This window comes from Artemia sp. Qi Xiang Cuo, chromosome 9 (assembly GCF_049724085.1).
Source record: "Artemia sp. Qi Xiang Cuo chromosome 9, ASM4972408v1, whole genome shotgun sequence".
Taxonomy (NCBI): Eukaryota; Metazoa; Arthropoda; class Branchiopoda; order Anostraca; family Artemiidae; genus Artemia; species Artemia sp. Qi Xiang Cuo.
Genome location: NC_142802.1, coordinates 57,398,824 through 57,422,427, shown reverse-complemented (window position 1 = coordinate 57,422,427; position 23,604 = coordinate 57,398,824). Strand labels below are relative to the sequence as shown.

The following is a 23,604-nucleotide window of genomic DNA, read 5'->3' as shown; positions in this document are numbered from 1 at the left end:
AAGCTGTATTAATATCAAATTTAAAAAAGGAAGAAAAACAGACGAAGAATAGTCCAGCCTTGTTATCTTTGGTCAGAGCCTCTTATTTGTTCTATTACCATATCCAGTTCTTAAGTTCATTCACCAGAAAACAGTCCTCACGATGGTTCCAAATAAAAGTTGTCTGACACCCATCTCAATGTAGGACAACAAAACATACCGGGAGTTATCTTGGCGAATTAAAATTAGATCAAGGGTTAACTACCCTTCTACCTGTATAAAGGATAGGAAGAAAATGATAGTAAATGAGGAAAATATTTATGAAAAAGATATTATTAGAACTAATAGGCGCATGCAGAAATTTTTCCAGAGAGGAGGGAGAATCTGCAATTGTTTTAGGAAAATTTGTACGAAAGGTATATGCTTTTAGGTCTTCGAAGGGGGGGGGGGGGTCGGAGATCTCTTCTGAGCACTATTACTGAAATTTTATGAATAGTTTTTCTATTCTAGTTTTTCTACAATAGGCAAAATCTTATAGTAAATGCTTTTCGGTCTTCAGAGGGAGGGGGGGGGTCTGAGATCTTTCCTGAGCACCTCTGCTGAAACTCGCTACGAGTACTAGGGGTAATGGGACGGTGTTTCGGGACAGTCATGAAAACCAAGGTCCCCCTTTAGTCTTCGGTAATTTTAGAAAATCTACGGACAATGTATATGATGTGTTTCCGAAATTTTCGGGGGGGGGGGTCAAACATGTAGTCCCTCTTGGATAAGGCCTCCCGGAAAACATAAAAAATATAGGAAAATTTTCCCACTTTTGAGAGATACAGGCCTGGAAGCTCTTCCACCATCCCCTCCTTACGTGCTGGAATCGTTTTCTAAGCTTGTGCTATGTTTTTGGATTATATTTTTGTTTTGGCGAGTGAGAATCAAATAATGTAAAAAAGAAAAATTATACCCAAGGGTCGCTCTATCTTGGAAATTATATACACCGTGTGGTGCGTGCCAAGCGAAGCGGAAATGTACCGAACGTTTTTGGGAGTGTACCGAGCGTGTTGGGGATTTTTACCGAGCGTAGCGGAAATGTGTGGCAAATATGGCATTATGGGATGTACAGCTGGTGGCGAGATTATAGTGCCCATTACTTGAATTATACGGTATATATTAGAAATTATACAAACAAATTCTCGAATTTTGGGGAGGGTTACAGGATAGGTCTAAAGGTCCATCCATGTTGTGTGCAAGGGCATACCGTGTCCAAGATTTTTGTTCTATGGGGGGGGGTGTTGAGTATACAAATTTATAAAACGCATCGATTTTTTTTATATGCATTTTGTTACGTTTTTACGAGTTGGAAAAAACCTTCAGAGGGGTGGGGGGTCAAACCCTCCCCCTCCCTTTGATATAGTTTTGGTTATATTTCTCTAGGGAAAAGGTAGACTATTCTTTTCTTCTAATAAATCTATCTATATGATCTTTTTCGGATGTTACGAAATTTTGCCGCTTTTCATTGTTATTCATCTAGGAAGGAGGCGACTTATCCTCTTTTCAGAAGCAGGGTCCCCATTCCTTTTATCTGCCTGTCGGCCAAGGCCGTATCCAGGGAAGATAGGACGTTTGACCCTCCCACCCCCCAGAAATGTTTGTCTGACTCGTAAAAACGTAATAAAAAGGATATAAACAAATTTCGTATGAATTTTTTGAGGTTTTTTGTATAACCCTCTCCCCACTCCCCCCAAAAAAATTGAGTAAAACCCCCTCCGAAAAAAATATCCTGAGTACGGCCTTGCTGTCGACAGACACATGACTAACCTGAAGGAACTGGAGACAGGAATCTTAGGGCATGAGCTCTTTGCTTGAGACTCAAGCTGGGGTCCTGTTTTATTAAGAAGAGGAGCCTCTGGAATATGCGTAAATCAACATACCTTAAGCTATTGCCCAGGATCTTATACGGGATCAAATAAAAGAAAATAGCTTTAAACCGAAAGTAAGGAGCAACATTAAAACTGAAAACGAACAGAAATTATTACGTAGGCTATATAAGGGGGTTTGCCCCCTCGTCAATACCTCGCTCTTTACAGTTCAAATTTTGTTACAATTCTTTAAGAATGATCCCTGAATCCCAAAGGCCGTTTAATTAGAATAAATAGCTCTTTTGAAAAAAAAAACTTTAGTGTAAAGAACGAGGTATTGACGAGGGGGCGAACCCCCTCATGTACGTAATGATTTCAGCTTGTTTTAAATTTTAATGTTGATCCTTATTTTCAGTTGAAAAAAATTGTTGTTTTTTTTTATTTAATTTCTGAGCGTTTTTTTAAATAATGCTGGGAAATCTGGCGCGCCCTTCATGGAAAATTCCCTTCCCCTATGAAATATTCCTTGAACGTTTTCCTATGAACGTGAAATATTCCTATGAACGTTTGTATACTTTCCAATAACCAATATTAGTCTATACATAAATTATGGGCAAAGTTCATAACTTGCAGCCCATCCCCCGGGGACTGTGGGGGATTAAGCCATCCTCAAAGACATAGCTATTAGAGTTTTTGACTAAGCTGAACAAAATGGCTATCTCCAAATTTTTATCGGGTGAATTTCGCAAAAAAATGAGCGTGGGAGTGGGCCTAGTTGCCCTCCAATATTTTGGTCACTTAAAAAGGGCACTAGAACTTTTAATTTCCGTTCGAATGAGCCCTCTTGTGATATTCTAGGACCACTAGGTCCATACGATCACCCTTGGGGAAAAAACAAAACAAAAAACAAACAAAAAACAAATAAACACGTATCCGGGATTTTTCTTCTGGCAAAAAATACAAAGTTCCACATTTTTGCAAATAGGAACTTGAAACCTCTACAGTAGGGTTCTCTGGATGTGAAGGTATGATTTTCATCGAGATTATATGACTTTTAAGGTATGTTCTCCCCTTTTTTCAAAAATAAGGTAATATTTTTCAGGCTCGTAACTTTAATGGGCAAACTAAACTTGATGAACTTATAGATTTGAAATCAACATAAAAATCCAATTCTTTTGATGTATCTATTGGTTTCAAAAAATTCCGTTTTATAGAGTTTCGGTTACTATTGAGCCGGGCCGCTCGTCACTTACAGTATGTTACCACTAACTGTTTGAAAATAGAGGGAGAATATTTGGTTCCTTGCTTTGTTCGAAATCTCTCCTTAAGAAAATTCCGCCATGTTCCTATACTTTTGCATTATTTGCGAAATACTTGCGATTTTTCGAATACGCCCCCCCCCTCCGGTCTACATAAATCTTACCGTTGTGCCTTCCTGTACCCCTTCTCATTTTGTGTACCCTTCGAAAAATGCGACCTTTTCAATGGAGGAGGGGGTGTGTGTTTTTATTATAAATTGGGCTGATTCAATATTTCTAAAACAATGAAAAAGCGTTACTGTCGTTTCTTCAAAATGAATTGAAGTCTCATTAGTCTCTAAAGTAGCAATCCTGTTTAAACATCCCTTTAAGTAGAAATCTAATTAAAATTTCTGTGCCCTTAAATAATTAAGCCAAGGCTGGGTCCAGGGCCGTATCCAGGATTTTGCTTCAGGGAGGGGTTGAGGGGCTACAGAAAAAACCTTAAAAACGCATGAAAAATTTGTTGATATTCAGTTTTGTTACGTTTTTACGAGTCAGACAAATATTTCAACGGGGAGGGGGGCTCAAACCCCATACCCATACCCTCTGGATTTGGCCTTGGCTTGGCCCCAATTCGTGAAAGTGTAAAGAAGGGTAAGGGTTAGGATTTATTTTCAACCTGTTTTTAATGAAGCTACAAAAAAGTATTTTTAAAACCTAGGGGTGGAAGCGAATTTTTGGTACTTGTGCACTAATTGATTGTCTTTTGGGGTTTAGGGGGAGAAATGGTACCTAGGTTAGGTTATGTATTTAATATGTTATGCTTTACCCCAACCCCCCTAATGTGCAAACATATAGCCCAAATTTGTTTTAAACTGTTATATATTCATCCTATTTTATTTTTTTTGATTAGCATTAACCAAACTTGACTTCTTTCGTGTATACCATTTGGTGCACAAGTACCGATTTTTTTTTTAATAAAATACCAAAAAACGTATTTTAAAACCCGGGGGATATTGAGGTGGAAATACCCCTTCCCTCCTTCATTGATGCCCGGAATAGAGGCTAGTACGGTGTTCCTCATTTTAGGATTTATCTTGTAAATAATTTAGAAATTATCAAACCAGAGAACTGAATAATTTAGTAATCTTGGTGCAAAATATTCTGCCTTTGTCCAGCTACAAGTATAAGGTGACTTCTTTATTCATGTAATTTAAGTTTAAGCTAATAATCGCTGATAAGAATGATAGTAATTAAACAACTTATCAAGGATGACATAAGCTAATTAAATGTAAATTTACGGCTTTACGTCTCGCGAATTTTCTTTAATTTTCAGCCGCTTTACAATATTGTAAAGCCTGGCAAATCTCTAAAGATTTAACGAGTTTTTACAGCGGTCATTTGCCGACGTTGGTGTAGCAGCCAGACAGGAAATTGTAGCGTGCTTGGTGTATGATTCTCAAGGAAAAGACCAATCATAGCGGGCAGGAGAATTTTAACCAATCATACTAAAGAATGAAAGAGTTGCGTGCGCCATGTGCTTTACTCCGAATATTTACAAAAAAATTGTTAGTCACATGTTATCGCTTATGTGGATGGGATAGGATATTGCACATTTTTCTTAATAAAACCTAAATATGGCAACTACTGCGTTCAGTGAAATCGAAAAGAACGGATTTGAAGATAGAAGAGCATTACATTTGGCTTTAGAACTGTCGTTACTAGGCCTAGATCAGAATCAGGATGATCCAGACTTTGGATTGTCTCCAGAAGAAAGGTTGAAAAGAAGTCAAAATATGACCGAGTGTGTACCTGTCCCAAGCTCTGAGCACGTTGCGGAAATTGTTGGAAGGCAAGGTAAGACTGCCTCTCCCCAAGGAAAAATAATTTGTTTTGTAGCCTAACAGAAATCAGATGGTATGTAAAAGGCTAGCCTATATACCACTCACTGTATATAAATATATATTTATACTGTAAATAAGATGCAGATTTATGCTGTATATATTAGATTTAAACTTTTTTACACTGTATATAAATTTAAATTCAGATAAATCTAAATCTATCAATGGTTCTATATAGCCTAGCTACAAAACTGTGGGTTTGGTTTGTTTGTAGGCTATTCTTTTTTCATATTAGCCTATTTTGGTGAATCGAAGATTAGTGGCTCCCCAGGAGGTATGCTAGAACGTAGAGGCATTTTTAGATTGCTGATTTTATGCTCTTTTTTATGGTTAAAGTCGGGTTATTGACAATTCAACCTGATGGTCCCATGTATTGCCCTAGGATATAGGCAATCAAGCATAAAACAATGAAAATTCTTGTTTTATAATATGCAGCATAGGCTAGTCTATATATATTAACTAGAATATCATGTCTCCTTTAGTTGTTACTATCATTATATTACACTTATTTAAAACATTTTGTTTTTTTATCCAGTATTCAGCATTTGGTATAAATTTAGAATTGGTAGGCCTACTGTTGACAAAGAGGACAAAAATTACAATAAATCTCCATGCTGACGAAATGCGTAAATTTTTTGAAATTGCCGCTATGAATTGCCAAATAAGTTGTTCTATAGAAAGCGTTCATTCATCCCGGTCTTTGTTAATTTAATTTTTTTTAATGAGCAGTGGCGAAAATACAAAATATTAATACAACCTAACCTAAACTAACTACAATTCAAAATCAACGGACTCGGCCGGGAACTTATCCGTAGAACTCAGCCGGAATGAAGGCTATCTATAAAAACAATTTATTATAGCAGCAATTTCAAAAGTTTTATGTATTGCATTTAAATTGAATTTTTTTTTTTAAGTTGGAAAAAGAAGGAATTTTAGAGGAAAGACTTGATGATAAAGGTTCTCATTTCGGCAGTTCGTATTATTGGCTTGCGAATAAAGTGAACATACTACTCAATGCCTTTTTTTATGCTCTTTACGAATATAATAATCATTTTTGTCGGAAATGAATTTCACCCCCCACCCCTGTATATACTACATCAGGGTATATATTTGCACCTTCGGGGGTGGGGGTAAAGTTTATTTCTGATGCAAATAAGAGGTAAGTTTAAGCTCTACCCCCACCCCTTCTAATGTGCAAATATATACCCTGAATTGGTATATACCGGGGGGGGGGTAAAATTCATTGTTCGACAAAAATGATTATTATATTCGTAAAGATCATAAAAAAGGCATTGAGTAGTGTGTTCACTTTATTCGTAAGTCAATAATATGAACTGCCGAAAATTTACCAATTTTCCTATATGACAAGTCACCTATTCAATTTTTGACAAAACATTTTACCTTAATTTTCAGCTATCAGTTTCAGTTATCAGTTTCTGCTAATGAAATTAAACAAAGTATGAGAAAAATATAATAGTTTAGAGACAAATTTGGGCTCTATTTGCACAATAGGGGGGTGGGGGGAGGGTGGGTGGTAGTAAAGCATAGCATATATTAAATACATAACCTAACCTAGATACCTTTTTTGCCCCTTTAACCCCCCAAAAAACTAAGTTTTAATATTTTTCACAGAGTGAGCAATACCTCACAAGGCAGCGGAAACCTGTTTTTGAAAAGGATCTTTGATATTCTATATGCGGCTCTTCTTGTGTGTTACGCGGCTACTAAATAAGTACCCTATTTCATGGCACTGACTATTATATTGAAAAGGGTATAAAATAAGGAATCTTATTGTTTAATTTTTATTTTATGTTAGTTTGTGTATAAACTACGGCTATATAGCCTAAGGAACCATCGGGGTGGCGGTGGTGGTGAATTGTCATAAACGTGACTTTAACCATAAAAAAGAACATAAAAGAGCAATCTATAAATACCTCATTTGTTCTAGCATTTCTCCTTCTGGAGAGCTGCTATTATATAATTTTGCCATTATTTCTCATCAAATGTGGTTCAAAATGGGTTGTTCAAAATTAAAATTCATCAGTTGTTCACATTGTTACGTAGTTATTAGGCTGTATTTGTAATGAACATTGAATCGGAGCCTATATATATATTTTTTTATCTGATTTCCGTCCTATAAGTCTTATCATTAATTCTACTCAAATTATTGAAAATGTTTTTCCAAAACCCAGAAAAGGAAGAAGTTTGTCTCAAACCAAAATTAAGAAATTTTTTTGGCGCTTGTTAATTAAAAGAAACACCCAAGAAGTCAAGTTAGGTTAATCCTAAGGAAATATAACTTAGTTTATACAATAATTTAATCTGGGCTATCTATTTGCACTTTAGTGGTGGGGGTAAAGTATTTGGACAGTACCCCTGACCTAACCTAAACTACCTCCCCCTCCGTAGTGTGCAAATATATGGCCCAAATTATACAAATTCAATGCATTCTATCACCCGTCACTTGTCTTTGTTGCTATGAAACCGCCGGTTTTCTGAGACCTAACCTAGATGTAAGTCTTCAGTGAGTTTCGTTTAATTAACAAAACACACTTATTTGGCTTTTTTCTTTTCTAAAGTTAACATCTAACCTATGATAACATTGAAGACAAAGTTGCAATTTGTCTTCTATAAAATATTCCAAGCTATGGTAATAGGCTATGGATAGGAGATTGAAAACATCTTCCCATAATATTGACCTACTTAAGGACTCTGGATCCATCAATGAAAATTCCACTCACTTCTCACAAGTCCTTCATCTAGATTATTACAAAATTTCGCGGTCTTGCCCGCCTTTGAACATTTATGAACGTTTCCTGTTTTTAAAATGTGTTTTAAGCAATGGTAGCTAAACCTGAGGAAACTTAATTAATAGTTAAAGCCTTACAAGTTTTTATTATAATGGAATAATTGGTCCTCCCTCCCCTTCCTCATTGGCTCCAATTACACGCCATCGTATTTTGTCCTTAATAACCTATTATATAAATTTTGCAATATTTTTTATATTATATATTTAGATTCTTGATGTTAGTATAGAAAAAAGATACTTAAGTATTATTCGACTACACTCAAAAGAAGTGAAGTTAGATTAATCATAATGAAATATACCAAAATATGATGAAAATATAATCAATTTAGTAACAAAATTTATGGAAATTACAACTGAGAATTATGGAAAGCAGGCCTCCCAGAACGCATTATTCTAGACTAGCCTTAAATAACAGTTTGAATAGGAATAAAACATTTTATTAGACAGTGACAAAAAAACAACAAAAGAATTAAGAAATATACTGGATATATCGATCACATGTACAATATTCTTTTATTGTTTTTTTTTACTGTCTAATAAAAGGATTTATCACTGTTCGAACTGTTATTTATCGTCATGGAAAGGCAGTGTGGTCTTCGATATTACCTAATCCAACCAACTCTATATATTAATCAGATATACCTGTATAGTAATTACCTCACTCAGGCTAAGCTAATTATCTCCAAATGCACACAGAAAAACCGGTTTTACAACAGATCGGAGCAACAGTGTGGTCAATGTAATACGTAAATATCAAAAACTGACATAAATAGGGCTGAAGACAAGGATATATCCAGGTGTTGGGGGGGGGGGGCTACCCGGTTCTCACCACTCCCCGAAATTTTTTCTGACTCACGAAAATAGCAAAATACAAAGCAATAAAATTTTGTTGCGTTTTCTAGCTTTTTAGTCCCCCTCCCCCCAAAAATGCCCCCTCTCCTCCAGAGAAAATGCTGGATATTGATGTTTTATGATCTCTCATTCGACGATATATGCCTTTAATCATAGTTTCATTTTTGCATGAAGAGGTATCCCCATGCTACCATGGAGATACTACAGCATTGATAAGATCTGTATGAAGACGTCGGAGGAACTTTATAGGATTCCTTGTGCGTTCATCAGATCTCTCGCCACTAAGCTTTTTCCCTACGACGACACTTAAAAAATATAGTTTCCTATAGAAATAGCACCAATCGTTAATTTGTCAATGATTGTGCTGACTCACAGCAATTGAAAGACAATGTACACACATACATCAAATGACACCTTTTGTGATGTTTGCTTCTGCTGCTTCATGTTATCAAAAGTGATGTCAGTTGGGGGGGGGGGGTACACCCCCCAGATTATTTTGTTTAACTGTTCGATAATTCCAAATAAGGCTTAAGCCTGCTATAATAATAGTGGACAGTGATGCAGCTCCTATAGTGGATCATTGTATGACCTCTCTAAGGCTAATAACTAACAAAATTCATGTAAAAAGTTCGAAATTTACATTCGGTTTTCTTTAGCCTTATTCCAATAAAAAAAAATCCTTGGCCTTCTATTTCTTAGCTCATTCGAAAATTTTTCTTAAGGTCATGTGACCAATTTTGGAGTAATTCCCCTTGTCTTTAGCATAGAATATAAATATCCCAACATTGCTGTTCAGTAATTTGTATCATTCTAGTTGTGCATCTTGGAAGTCAATTTAGGGTATAACTGTCTAATATAAGGGTATAAACCGTCTTGTTTTCCAATTTCCTTGTATATGTAATTCTTAGTAATTTACAGGGTTATCTTTAGTTATTCATCATAACATAAATTATGCTGCAGTGGGTGTGGTATGGGAATCCTCATACGAGTTCGTAAATTTTTTTTTGAATGGAAGCAGTTGGAGAGCCTGAAAGTAATAGGCAAGTTCGGTACTTGTTAAACATCCCGAAAAAGCAAGAAGTGAAGTTAGGTTAATCATAATGATTAGTTAGGTTAATTATAATGAAATATACCAAAATTTGATGAAAATATAATACTTTAATTAACATTTATGGAAACTATAGAAGAAAATTATGGAAAGCAGGCCAAACTGAACGCATTATGTTAAATACCTGACCAGCTCTATATATTAAATATTTAATCAAAATATACCTGAATCGTAGTTTTTCTCACTGTGACTAAGCTAATTATAACCGAATGCGAAAGACAAACCGGTTTTTCTCAGATTACACAAATCAAACTTCTTGAGTGTTTTCGGATATTTAACAAGTATCGCAAGTTCTATGTTCTTGGGAAAATCGTATATGCCTTGACATTTAGGGGCACTGTCCGATAGCCCCCTCGACTTGATAATATATTTCATATATGCACCTCTATTTCCAATTTCTAGTAAATTTTAATATCTGTGTGGTTGGGTGGACGAGATCTTCCTCTGTAAGAAAGGTTCCTGGAACCTGCTCTCCGGCAATATGTGTCTAGCGAGTTATCCCTAGACAGTTTTGAGTAAACTATGTTTGAAATATGGATATTTATAGAAAAAATGTAATATAAAATTGGGTACTTGTGTATTATAGCGACCACACTGAAGAAGTGAAGTTAGGTTAATCACAATGAATTATACGAAAATATGATGAAAATATAATACTTTAATGACAAATTGTGGACACTACATGAGAGAATTATGGAAAGCAGACTGCTACCTGCATAGTAGTTTATCTCACTCAGGCTAAGCTAATTATCTCCAAGTACACACAGAGAAACCGGTTAACAACAGTGTGGTCGCTATAATTCACAAGTACCTAAAATTACTGTGACCAAAATAGTAAAAAATTCAGAGGGGGTCAAAGCATTTTTCTAGGGGTTTTAGATGCTTAAGACGCGTGATTCGGCCTGAATATTAACTTACTCATTCTAATGATTTCCATGATAATTGTCTTAAGATTGCGTTCTCGAATGTCCGGGGTGGGGTTCATTTTATCACTGAGTTTGCAGAATAGAAAAGAAGATAGTTTCTCAAAAGCTCTGGTCTTGTAATTTCAAACAAATACCCGTTTTGCAACCCGAATCTTTAGAAGTTGTTGTCATATAAAAATGCTTCGCTTTTATGCGAGGTCAGACAACAGACATTGGCTCAAATAAACACTTGCCATTTCTTCGAAATGAAACCCTCTTGCTGTTTAGCTGTATGACGGGAGATCTATTTTTGGTTTAGTGAACCCCAAGGAAGTTTGAAACGTAGATTCCGACCAGGTGGTGTCTTGTTTTGGCAGATATATTCCCCCCTAATGATGATTCTATGGGAACATTTCATAATATCGCTCATCTGCGTTCAAATCAATATTAGAAAAAAAAACATGACAATAATAACTTCCAGTGAGCCAGAAGAATTTTTTTAATGTTTTTATATTGTTTACTAATGGGTAATTGTTTCCTTAATGTTTATTTTGCCGCTGTTTTCTTTCCTTCACTGCTGGTTCAATCGTGATTATTTTTTTTATAGCGGTTGTTAATTCTAAAAACTCATAGGTAGACATTTTCTTAGTGTAAATGAATTCAAATTTTGTTAAAATAGTATATAATTTAGGGCAGTGGCGGGGGACTCCGGGTCCCCCAAGTTTGTTGGCGCCCTCATTCCTTGTTTTTTTCTTGTTTTTTACTCTTTTTTGGAATAAATTTGTCAATTTGCTCAATTATTGGCATCTTTGTCACATTTCAAGATTTTGCTAATTGGCGCCCTTGTCACATTGGACCTCCCCTGAGATTTTGCTAATTGGTGCCCTTGTCACATTGGCTCCCCCAAGATTTTGCTAATTGGCACCCTTGTCACATTGGACGTCCCCCAAGATTTTGCTCTAGATCCACTCCTGGTTTAGGGCACATAAATCTGATTTTTTAAATTAATTTTATCCTTTTTGTATTTATTTTTTATTTTTAAATTAATTCGGAAAACTAATAGGTAGAAATTCTCTTAATCTAAATGAATTCAAATTTTGTTAAAGTACTATATATAGTTTAGGGCACATAAATTGGATTTTTTCAAAATTGATTATAATTTTTAACAAAATGAAAACCTGACATTATTAACTACTGTTATTTTCTAAAGAACTTTCGTTGTGGAACTTTTATGGGGGTTGAATTGACAAAGGAAGTTTTTTTTCGGTTCATTTACTCCCAAGAGAAGAATTAAACCTCCAAGCTTGGTTTAATGTATCCCATTAGGAGAATCGAAAGTTTATCAAAATGAGGACATTTATTTGTGGGATAGACCCTTCTCGTCAAACAAATAAATGCTGATACTCTCCCTAGGGCTCTGGTCTGTAATTACCAACATATCCGTATCACAGAACAAATCTGATATGTAATAAACACATTTATTCTGGAGGAGGGGATGGTCAGTGACCCCCACGCCTTCACCCCGGAGCCAGAGGCGTCGTCTGGGAGGGGCAGTTGCCCCTCCCAATAATGTGGGGAAAAATTATTTTATACCCCATGCCCCTTGACTATCCGGATATGGACCCCTCTTGCCCCCCCACCCACCCACAATAAAAATGGCGGAGATTCGCCCCTGCCCGGAGCTGATCCAAGGAACCCGTCTTGTACTGTATTCCCAGAAGAAAAGCTTTTGAAAAGACCCTTAAAATATTTTGGGTCAAATCTAATGTTTCTTTAAAGGACCAGGAAACCCCTCCCCTATTGGACAAATTATGTGATCTGTAGTGTTTGCTGTCTATGTATAATGCCATAATGTCAACGGTTATGCGGTGACCAGAAGTCTTGACCAAGTGGCTCCTCGTAGATTCGCAAGAGGTGAAATGTCGTTAAAATCCTGCGACATTCATAAAACTTTTAGCTGATGGCCAGTTTCTTAAGAAACTTGGCGACGCAGCTTTATTATATGTAAACACTAAGCCATAACAAAAAAGATGGAAGGTGGCCAAATATAAATTATTTTTGCAATCAGTTGATTGTCCAAGAGTTCATTAGTCAGTCTTCTTGTAAATTTTTATGGCCATTCCCGAAAGGGATTTAAAAAGGGAGCCAAATGCTACAATAATCAATAATGTCTACGTTCTTCAATGGCGGTTCCGGACTTGCTTGCGCCCAGGGCAAAATCCTGATTAGCGCCCTCCCCTTCTCCCACAGAATTTTCAGGTCAAATTAATTTTTTTTAATATAATTTCAATTTATTGATTAATAATTGTTTCAGTTATTTTTTAATTTAATTATTATTATTTAATTCTTTTTAATTTATTTTATTAATTAACTAATAATTTTCATTTGTATATGCGTCCTCTACTTTATTTAAATAAAATAAATTTTCAAACATGACAAAATGATTATAACCGTTAGATTATTAACCTTAAATTTTGCGCCCATAGAATTGCCGTGCCCGGGGCAAGTGCCCCTCTGTCCCCCACAAAACCGTCCCTGAATTGCTTTCTCACTTCTTAGTATTATAAAGTTATTCAGCGTCGGCTCACTGTCACAGACTGAGAAATTTGACTGAAAAGAGTAAAATTTTATAGCTTGTCAATTAAAGTGAGTGACCCCACACAATTCCCTAAAGGGGCAAATTGCTTAAATGATAACTCCTTTGAGCTGAATTTTAGCGTTTTCCTAGCAGATATGCTAGAACATTCTTAGTCTGCTCTTTCAAAAATATTTTGCTCCATTTAATCGAAAAAACGCTTTTTGGTGTTTCATTAAAATTGAATATATCTTATCTCCGACACAAAACGGGAGAAGTTAAATGGTTTTTCTAGGATATTGCTGATTAAGGCGTCGGCTTTCAGTTTTCTGTCGTTTGTTCGGATCTCCTATCCAAGCTCAGCAGAAATTGTGCATATCATAGGCAGCGCGCCAGCGCTGCCTAATTAAAGAACGATGTGGGACAATGTGTTTTTTTTTCTCTCCATACCCGGGCACTTTGTATCGAAGGAGTTGCAGAAACTTCGAAAAGGGCTCATTCAATTGGAAATTGGAGTGGCTAGTGCTCTTTTTAGTAGTCGAAAGTGATTGGAGGGCAACCCCCCCTTCCATGCCCTTCGTTCTCCCAAACACATCCAATCAAAATTTTGAGATAGCCATTTTGTTCAGCGTAGTTGATTTCCAGATAGAAAATATGTTTTTGAGGAGGACGCTCCTCCACAACCCTCGGGGTAAGGGTTTTAAGTTATGCCCTGGGGGCATATAAGATTTTTATTGAAGGCGTTGTCGTATAAACTTAAAAAAAGACTCATTCGATTGGAAATTCAAAAGGCTATTGCCCTTTTTAATAGTCGAATGTGATTGGAGGGCAACTAGCCCCCCCCCACGCGCATCATTACCCCAAACACATACAATCAAAATTTTGAGATAGCCATATTGTTCAGCGTAGTTGATTTCCAGTTAGAAAATATGTTTTTGAGGAGGAAAGTCCGCCACAACCCTCGGGGCAAGGGTTTTAAGTTATGCTCTGGGCGCATATAAGGTTTTTATAGAAGACGTTGTCGTAGAAACTTCAAAAAAGGCTCGTTCGGTTGGAAATTCAAAGGGCTAGTGCCCTTTTTAATAGTCGAGAGTGATGGGAGAGCAACTAGCCCCCCCCCCACCCCCAAGCCCATCATTCCCCAAACACATCCAGTCGAAATTTCGAAATAGCCATTTTGGTCAGCGTAGTTGATTTCCAGATAGAAAATATGTTTTTGAGGAGGACACCCCACAACCCTCGGGGCAAGGGTTTTAAGTTATGTCCTGAGGGCATACATGTACGATATTGGCACAATGTACTATTTATTATTTTTTTCCTTTAGAGCAGGGCACTTCGTATCGAAAAAGTTGTCGTAGAAACTTAGAAAAGGGCTCATTCAATTGAAAATTGAAGTGGCTTGTGCTCTTTTTAATAGTCGAAAGTGATTGGAAGGCAACTAAGTGATTGGAAGGCAACTAACACCCATTCCACGCCCACAATTTCCCGAAACACATCCAATCAAAATTTTGAGATAGCCATTTCGTTCAGCGTAGTTGATTTCCAGATAGAAATTATGTTTTTGAGGAGGACACTTCCCTACAACCTTCTGGGCAAGGGTTGTAAGTTATGCCCTGGGGGCATATAAGGTTTTTATAGAAGGCGTTGTCATAGAAACTGAAAAAAGGCTCATATAATTATAATTTCAAAGGAATAGAATTCCTTCAAAAGTGCGTATGTTACTGGTGGACAAATCGCCCCCCCCCCAACGCCCATCATTGCCCCAAACAAATCCAATCAAAAGTTTGAGATAGCCATTTTGTTCAGCATAGTTGATTTCCAGGTAGAAAATATATTTTTGAGGAGGACACCCCCACAACCTCGCGGAAAGGGTTGTAAGTTATGCACTGAGGGCATATAAGGTTTTTTATAGAAGGCGTTGTCGTAGAAACTTCAAAAAGGGCTCATTCAATTGGAAATTGAAAAGGCTAGTGTTCTTTTTAATAGTCGAAAGTGATTGGAAGGCAACTAACACCCCTTCCACACCCACCATTTCCCCCAACACATCCAATAAAAATTTTGAGATAGCCAATTTGTCCCACGAAGTTCAAAGTTCAGGCAATTATACCTTTTGAGCAGGACACTCCCCCCCACAGTCTTCAGGGCAAGGGTTATAAGTTATGCCCTGGGGGCCTATAAGGTTTTTATTGAAATCTTTGTCGTAGAAACTTGAAAAAGGGCTCATTCGATTTGAAATTCAAAGGGATAGTACCCTTTTTAATAGTCAAAAGTGATTTGAGGGCAACTAACCCCCCTAAGTAAAGCACGATGTCGACCAATGTGTTTTTTTTCCCTCCATACCCGGACAATTTGTATCGAGGGAGTTGTCATAGAACTTCGAAAGGGGCTCATTTGATTGAGTATTGGAGTAGCTAATATCCTATTTCACAGTCGAAAATAAATCAAGGGCAAATCGCCCCCCACGCCCATCATTTCCCCAAATACATCAAATCAAAATTTTGAGATAGCTATTTTGTTCAGCTTAGTTGATTTTCACATAGAAAATATGTTTTTGAGGACACTCCCCCACAACCCACGGGGCGAGGGTTTTAAGTTATACCCTTAGGGCATATAAGAACGATGTTGGCACAACGTATTATTTATTATTTTTTTTCCTTTAGAGCAGGGCACTTCATATGGAAGTGCCCTGAAATGACTTTCTTTGGAATTGAGTCATATTGTACTTCTTGTCCCACTCCTTTTCCTTATGTTTTCATGCACTGCCGTTCCAGTTTTTATTGACATTTATTGCTTTATATTTGCTTTTACATTTATTTCATATTGCAAATCTTAACCTGAAAAGATCAACATTATGATACAGGTGAAAAAACCCATAATATATATATATATATATATATATATATATATATATATATATATATATATATATATATATATATATATATATATATATATATATATATATATATATATATATATATATATATATATATTTAAGAACTGCTTGATTTTTTATATGTGACTTTTAATAAACTAAAATCTTGAATACCTATGGATATTCCACAATTCTGGAAATGTAAGCTAATTCAGCAACAATTTTAACCGATTTAGCCACTTAATTCATTCCTTCTTGTTATTAGATAAAACAAAACAAGTATTTTTTCAACTGAAAGTAAGGAGCAACATTAAAATTTCCCTCCCCATATGGAAAATCCCCCGTGAAAAAAAAAATAAACCAGTAGAAAATTTGTCCCCCCGCCCAAAAATGTATGCCTACATCCCTATTACAAATACTATGCGCAAACAATGGGCAAATTTTTGAACTTAGACCTTTCCCCTGTGGATGTGGGGGGTAATCTTATACCCAAAGGCCTTTCAACTATGATGAACAAAATGACTAGCTCAAAATTTTGATTCGGACGATTTTGGGATAAAAAGGGGCGGGGGAGGAGGCGTAATTGCCCTCCAATTTTTTTGGTCACTTAAAAAGGGCACTAGAACTTTTAATTTTCGTTTGAATGAGCCCCTCTCCCGATTTTTAAGAAATACTGGGTCGATACGATCACCCCTGGAAAAAATAAAATAAACACGTATCCGTGATGTTTCTTCTGGCAAAAAAAACAACAAATTTCCCATTTTTGCAGATAGGAGCTTGAAACCTATACAGTAGGGTTCTCTGATACGCTGAATCTGATGCTGTGTTTTTCATTGAGATCCCTTGACTTTTAAGGGCTGTTTTCTCTTTTTTTGGAAAATCAGGAAAATTTTCTTAGGCTCGTTATCTGATGGGTAGGATTAAACTTAATAAGATTTATATATTTGAAATCAGCATAAAAAGCCAATTTTTTTATATATCCATTTGAAAATTCCGTTTTTAGAGTTTCGGTTACTATTGAGTTGGGCCGCTCCTTACTTACAGTTCGTTACCACGAACTGTTTGATGGATTGGGTTATGTTTCTCCAAATACTTGACAACTAATAACTTCAAATTAATAACGTAGGGTTCCATTGAAGGATCTGGTAAATTTTTGAAATTTTCTGGATTTTCACAAGATCACATTGGAATTAGGTTGGACATAGTGTTTTTGCCGCTTCTTCTAAAGATTAATTAAATTGTTTAACACAGCATTTTCCGTTAGTACTTCGAGGCCACATATTTGACCACACAAATAGTATGGTATTGATTTTGTTATCGATTTTTCGATCGTCGTTGATTCATCGGTTTTTTGGAGTCTTCTTCTCAAATTTGGAAAGCCTTTTTTCCACGGGGGCCACCCATTTTAGCAACTTCTTGGATTTACCCTATTCGAAGTCAAACGGGTACTTATTTGGAATCCAGAAAACACACGAGAAGTGAAGTTTCGTTAATGCTAGTGAAATAAAACAAAATAGGATGAAAATATAACAGTTTATGAACAAATTTTGGCTATATATTTGCACATTAGGGGAGGTGGGGGGTAAAGCATAGCATTTATTAAATATGTAACCTAACCTAGGTACCTTTTTAGCCCCTTCAACCCCAAAAAACTTTATTCATTCAAAGATGAATAAAATTCAATAAAATCTTTTATTGAATTTTACTCATCTTTTAATTTTTTGGTTTTTCTCAGTTTTTTTTCACGTTCACCTTGACTTTCCCCTGTTTATTTTGTTGGTTTTCTCTTCGGCACTCTCATTGATAATATATTTTTTCGCGCTGAAGAAGAGAGGCGTTTGTCCCCTCTAAATATTCGCTTTGTTGTGTTTTGTCAGTATATTTATTTGGCCTTAAAACCCCCATTTTTGCTCGTTTTTCTTTCTTTGTTATATCAGGCCAATGTGGTTTAAGAAATTATCTTTGAAGACATGAATATATGATTAGTGTTTTTTGCCATACATCTAGGGCTAAAATAAAAAAAAAGACGGGTCTCCAAATGTGGCGTGAAGAGGTTATATAATAAAAATAAATTGGAGGAAAGTTGAACTTCATTGGAGGGGTTTTAAAGCGTAACTCTTTGAATAGATTGGTTTTGAGGAGGTGCGTGCACAGTTGCGTCGGCTTCAGGCGGTCTGGTTGTGCAGGAAGTTCTTAGTAGTAGTAGTTGTAATTGTTGTTCTGTCGGGTGTATAAAAAGAACTTTTTTGAACCACAAATGGCATTAATGCTTCAAAAAGCACAAGGCCCATGCTCACTTTATCCCTAAATCTCTTCAATATTTGTCATGATTTTCTGTGCATTTCTTTTTTTTTTAATTCTGACCCTCCCCTCCCTGAAAATAATTCCAGTCTACATACCTGAGCACTATCCTTTCTTGAAAATAATCGTCTTGTAAACTTTGTAAGTCTTGGAACAGGATACACGAAACCTAATTTTAATGCAATTTGGGTCAATTTATCTTTGAAATTTATAGCCTATTGAACTCTAGAAATCCTAAGCAGAAGACAGGTTTATAGACTTTATAATGTTCTGTCCTTTGGAAATCGGAATCCGAAAAACTAGGTTTATAATACCAGAAAGTAGAACCTTGGAAATAATTATGTATACAGATTGCTGAAGCGTTACAAGTAGTTCCTCTCGTGAAGTAATTCTGTAAAGTTCTTTTCTTCAAACCATGTATATAGACTTCGTAGAATCAATGAATAGTTTAAAGTAAAGACACTCTTCTTCTATCTCCTCCCACGTGAACCCTTGTCTCTGAAAGATTAGCCTACCTGCTTACTGGTACCCGCATACCAATATCACATGATATCAATGTAAACCCAGTCATCATCAGAAAGGTGTAGTAAAGAAGGTGTACAAATTGGTGCCAGCGGATTTTGTGGGGGAGAATGCGTCTACATTGCAATTTGGCTACAACACTAGAACTTGGACTCTACCTGAGCTCTATATTTAGCAGCTTCAACTGGACTTAAAATATGGTTCGTTTTGCATTTCATGCCTGCACTTGCACCAATTACACCGTACCGTTCTTGAAGATATTAGCACAGCAAATTTTCGCGCTTATTTTTCATCTACAGTGCCTGAAAGCTAGGCCTGTTTCCTTATAGCGAAGAGACATTTCAGCTATCGGCGGTGCCAATTTCCGCTGAAAGCCATTTGGGCTTAAGTAACTTTTTTTAGCGAAGATAAAAGTTTATTTTCAATTCTTCACCAAGGATTTTGTCATTTGACGCCGTTTCTGCTTGCTGCTGTTAGTCTTCGTTATTCTGTTGCCTATAATCATCACAAGAAAAGTGATTAGGTAAGTAACGCTTTGAGTTCGCAACGCGATATAGGACACCTGTTAGGAGTGTTATTTATTTCAAAATTTAAATTTACTGATAAACTTTTCACCTTGTTATTATGTCCAACAAAACTTAAATTGCATAGGATCCCCGTATAATTGTAAAATTTCTAACGAAAATTGTACAACCCTTTAGATAAGCTAAAGTTTAGCGATGCCATTGGAAATGTAAACAAAGTTTGCATTTTTGTAATGAAAGTCGTAGTTTATTATATTTACGAGTGAGAATAACAGTTACATTTTTGAGGACAAGAATTTTTTTAAAAAATATAATAAGTTTAGACGAACTGGTAAAAATGTTGACAGAGGCATTTGAAGAAAGGGAATTGAGCAATCCAGAATCCTTTACTCTTTTTCAATTGCATTTGATGTTAGCTCATTGGATTTTTGTGCCTTGTTAATACATGGGTAATAAGGGAAGGTTTCAACTGGTTTTAATTTTCAGTAAAGTTTGTGAATTTTATTAAATGAGTAATATACTCCGAGGGTTTTACAGTGAAGTGGTGAAGAGTTTCGGGTTAAAACAATTGGGGTCGAGATTAACCTTCAAGAAGGAGGCAGAGTTCGTAGCGACTGATGCGGGAGTTGGAACAGATTATCTACGATTTGGATTACCAGATGTAGCTAGGTTTCGGAGAGGAAACCCTGAATTTGAGATTTATTGAGTATTTTGAGCCAAAAAATTGGGCGAGTAATTCTTTGAAGGGTATTCACGTCGGGATACGTGATTCTGAGACTGGTGAGAGGGTTGACGTTAGTCGACTTACAGGCCAGCTTCCAGGTTATAAGGAGGAACCTGGAAGGAATGTAGCAAGTGGTGCTGAGGCTGGTGAGAGGGTTGACGTTATTCGACTGAGGGACCAGCGGAGTATAGTTCAGAGGAACCTAGATCAGGAAGGCCTGAACTTGGCGCGGAAGGGGGTAGGCGGTGGATCACCGACCCCTAGAAACCCTGCAGGTAGCGCGCCTAGTGAGAGAATAATGTTAAGTGACAAAAATAATACTGACGAATTCGCAGAGGGAAAGTAATGCAAAGTTGAGTGACAAAAACAATACTTCAAATGTGACAAATAACCTTAAACATCATTAATTGAGATGCCAAGCGTCGTAGTGGATTATGTAATTTAGTTATTACAGGAATAGTTACTTTCGGTTGGATGTAGGTCTGATGTAAAGATAGTAAATTATTTGAGTTTTTTGATAAAATAAATTTAGAATCAAAAGATTGAGAATGTGTGTGCGTAGAACTTTTTTTTTTAATCAAATGATAAAACCAACCTATGGTCAAAGTCAAGGCCGTTTTCAGGAGAGGGATTTACTCAGATTTTTTTCCGGGGGGGGGGGGGTTACACAAAAAATCCTAAAAAACGCATATTTTTTTATATCCACTTTTTTTACGTTTTCACAAGTCAAATAAACATTGGGGGGGTCAAACCTCCCTAACCCTCCCCTCCTCTGTACGGCCTTGTCAAAGATAAGATATAAAGAACCCCTTTTCGTGTTTTTTCATTGGATTCGACCGGTTCGATGGAAAGTGCGTTTAGTGGGCCAACACGAAATAAAAATTTACATATTTTGTTGGTTTATCAAGCCTAGTCTTACTATAGAAGGGAGAAAAAGAGAAATCGGAGAGAAAGAGAAACTGTATAAGATCTAAGGATATGTGATGAATCAGTTATGATTAAATTTGAACTAGAACAGAAAGGTAGTTCTGAAATCAGGAAGCCAAAAGCCAAACACTGTAGAGCTTTCTAGACCTTCTATGCCTAGGAAGATAAGCAAGCCAATTGTGAGAGGTGTTTACAAAGAGTGTCAATAAATAAATTTTCTTTACATTTTCTTCAATTTGTAGTCAGTTGAAATCTCCGTTGTTTTATTTTATTTTAAGGGAAAAATTCAAAAGGTGGATTTTAAGATTGGTTAAAAGTTTGTTAAATGAAATTTAGAAAAATAAAAGAATTGAATTGGGAAATTAGTGACGAAAATGCCTTAATTTGATCATCGAAATATTTGAAAAATACTCATTGTTTCTATTGTTTATAAGAATGATTTTGTTTACAGATACATTTTTACTGTAATGAATATTTTGTTCTCTTTAATGTCTGTGAATTTTTTTTTAAAAAGAAGATCAGTGTATTTGTTACTTAGGTGTAGGGACTGTGAATTCTCTGCGAACTAGATTGCAAGCAAGACTAAGAAAGTGGTATTTCGATTATATTAATATATTGAAATTTCTATGAGTGATGAGTGAACAAACACTTCCATTGGGAACAATAAAAGAACCATAAGAAAATGTCTGAAGAAATCTATAATTTGCATCAATCCTGCAGGGCCCGTAAAGTGACCGATGATATAATATTGTGCGTGGATGTTTTTTTTGTCTTCCTTTAAGTGTCTACTCGTAACTCATTTTATGTGGGTATAAAGCGCCTTAAAAGAAAATTTTCTTGTGTTTGGACAATTATTTTTGGACAGTCTTGGAACATGAAATCTAATTTTAATGCAATGTGGGTCAATTTTATCTTTGAAATTTATAGCCTATTGGACTCTATAAACCCTAAGTAGAACACAGGCTTATAGAATCTATGATGCTCTGTCTTTTGGAAATTGGAATCAGAAAAACTAGGTTCATAGTGCCATAAAGTAGAACTCGGACAATTTTAATATAGTAGAACGTGTTTCTAAGAACCTTGGAAATAATTATGTATACAGATTGCTGAAGTGTTACAAGTAGTTCCTCTCGTGAAGTACTTCTGTTAAGTTCTTTTCTTGTGTTTGTTTCAAACCATGTATATAGACTTCGTAGAATCAATGAATAGTTTAAAGTTGACACTCTTCTTCTATCTCCTCCCACGTGAACCTTTATCTCTGAAAGATTAGCCTACATGCTTACCAGTACCCGCATACCAATATATCAATGTAAACCCAGACATCACCAGAAAGGTGTAGTAAAGAAGGTTTAAAATAAGATAAGATTTTATTCATAATCAATACACATACAATAATACACTGTACTAATTCCCCCAGAGGCTCTTTGGCCTGTAATTAGGGGAGTATATATGGATCACAAACTTGGAGAACAATAGCCAATTACTTACTGAGATGTATATATATATATATATATATATATATATATATATATATATATATATATATATATATATATATATATATATATATATATATATATATATATATATATAATACTCAGTCAGAGAAAGAAGAGAAAAGGTAAGAAGAAAAGAAAATGTAAATAAATACAAATTATAAAGTAAAGTTAATTCAGGAAAAATTAAAAATTTATTCAGGCAAAAGTAAAGAAAATTAATCACAAAACAAATATTTTTTACTATTGGGTTGAAGGTGCCAAACGAGTGGCATTCTCGAGCCGAATTGGGAAGGGTGTTCCATGTCAAATGACACGCTTTACAGTCTTCAGTTGTTTACAGTCTTATCCCTTATAAGTTGAGAATACGTACATGTAGGAGTAATAATATTAAACGTATTTGGTATTGGATGAGTGTTTGGAGTGAACGTTGGTTAATAGAGCGGATGTTTGAGAAGCAACACGCGTTCTTTTAAAACATTTGTGTAAGTTTCTTCGTATAGGGATTAGACCCTATAGGGAATTATATTTCGTATAGGGAATTATATTTGAAGTGATAGTTTGTTGATGTTTTTGGTACTTGAATTTTATTATGGTTGTTGTTTGTCGGTTAAAATGTTGACTTTCTTGTGTTTTGCTTTTTTCTTGGTTTGTATTATTTAAATTTGTATTATTTATATTATTTAAATTGTATTAATTAATTATTACTAAATTCCTTCCTCGAGCTTTGTTTGTTTGCTGTATTTTTATGTTGCTATGGCCTGCGGGCTTTTTGCAATAAATCCTGTCTTATTAAAGTCTAATCTAGTCTAATTTAATTTGAAAAAGTATTAACTCCCATATGGGCGGGGGGCCATGGCCCCCTTAGAAATTTGGGACTATAAAGCAATTATATGGAAACCAAAGGGAAAGAGAGCAGAATAGGGAAAAACCATGGAAAAAATGTTAATTGCCCCCTTGTTGCCTGCCTGCCAATAGATTTTGACCCATAATAAGGAAAATGTAAGTTCTAATT

General features: G+C 35.8%; 1 protein-coding gene across 1 annotated transcript in view; it reads left to right on the top strand.

Moving 5' to 3' along the window:
- Positions 1-4,679: 4,679 nt before the first annotated feature.
- Positions 4,680-23,604, top strand: part of LOC148948862 (RNA-binding protein MEX3B) — a 94,099-nt gene continuing 75,174 nt past the window's right edge. Inside the window, exon 1 of the mRNA XM_089094765.1 lies at positions 4,680-4,927. Coding sequence (XP_088950891.1) covers positions 4,708-4,927 — 220 coding nt within the window. The 5' untranslated portion in view covers positions 4,680-4,707. The remainder of the gene's footprint in view (positions 4,928-23,604) is intronic.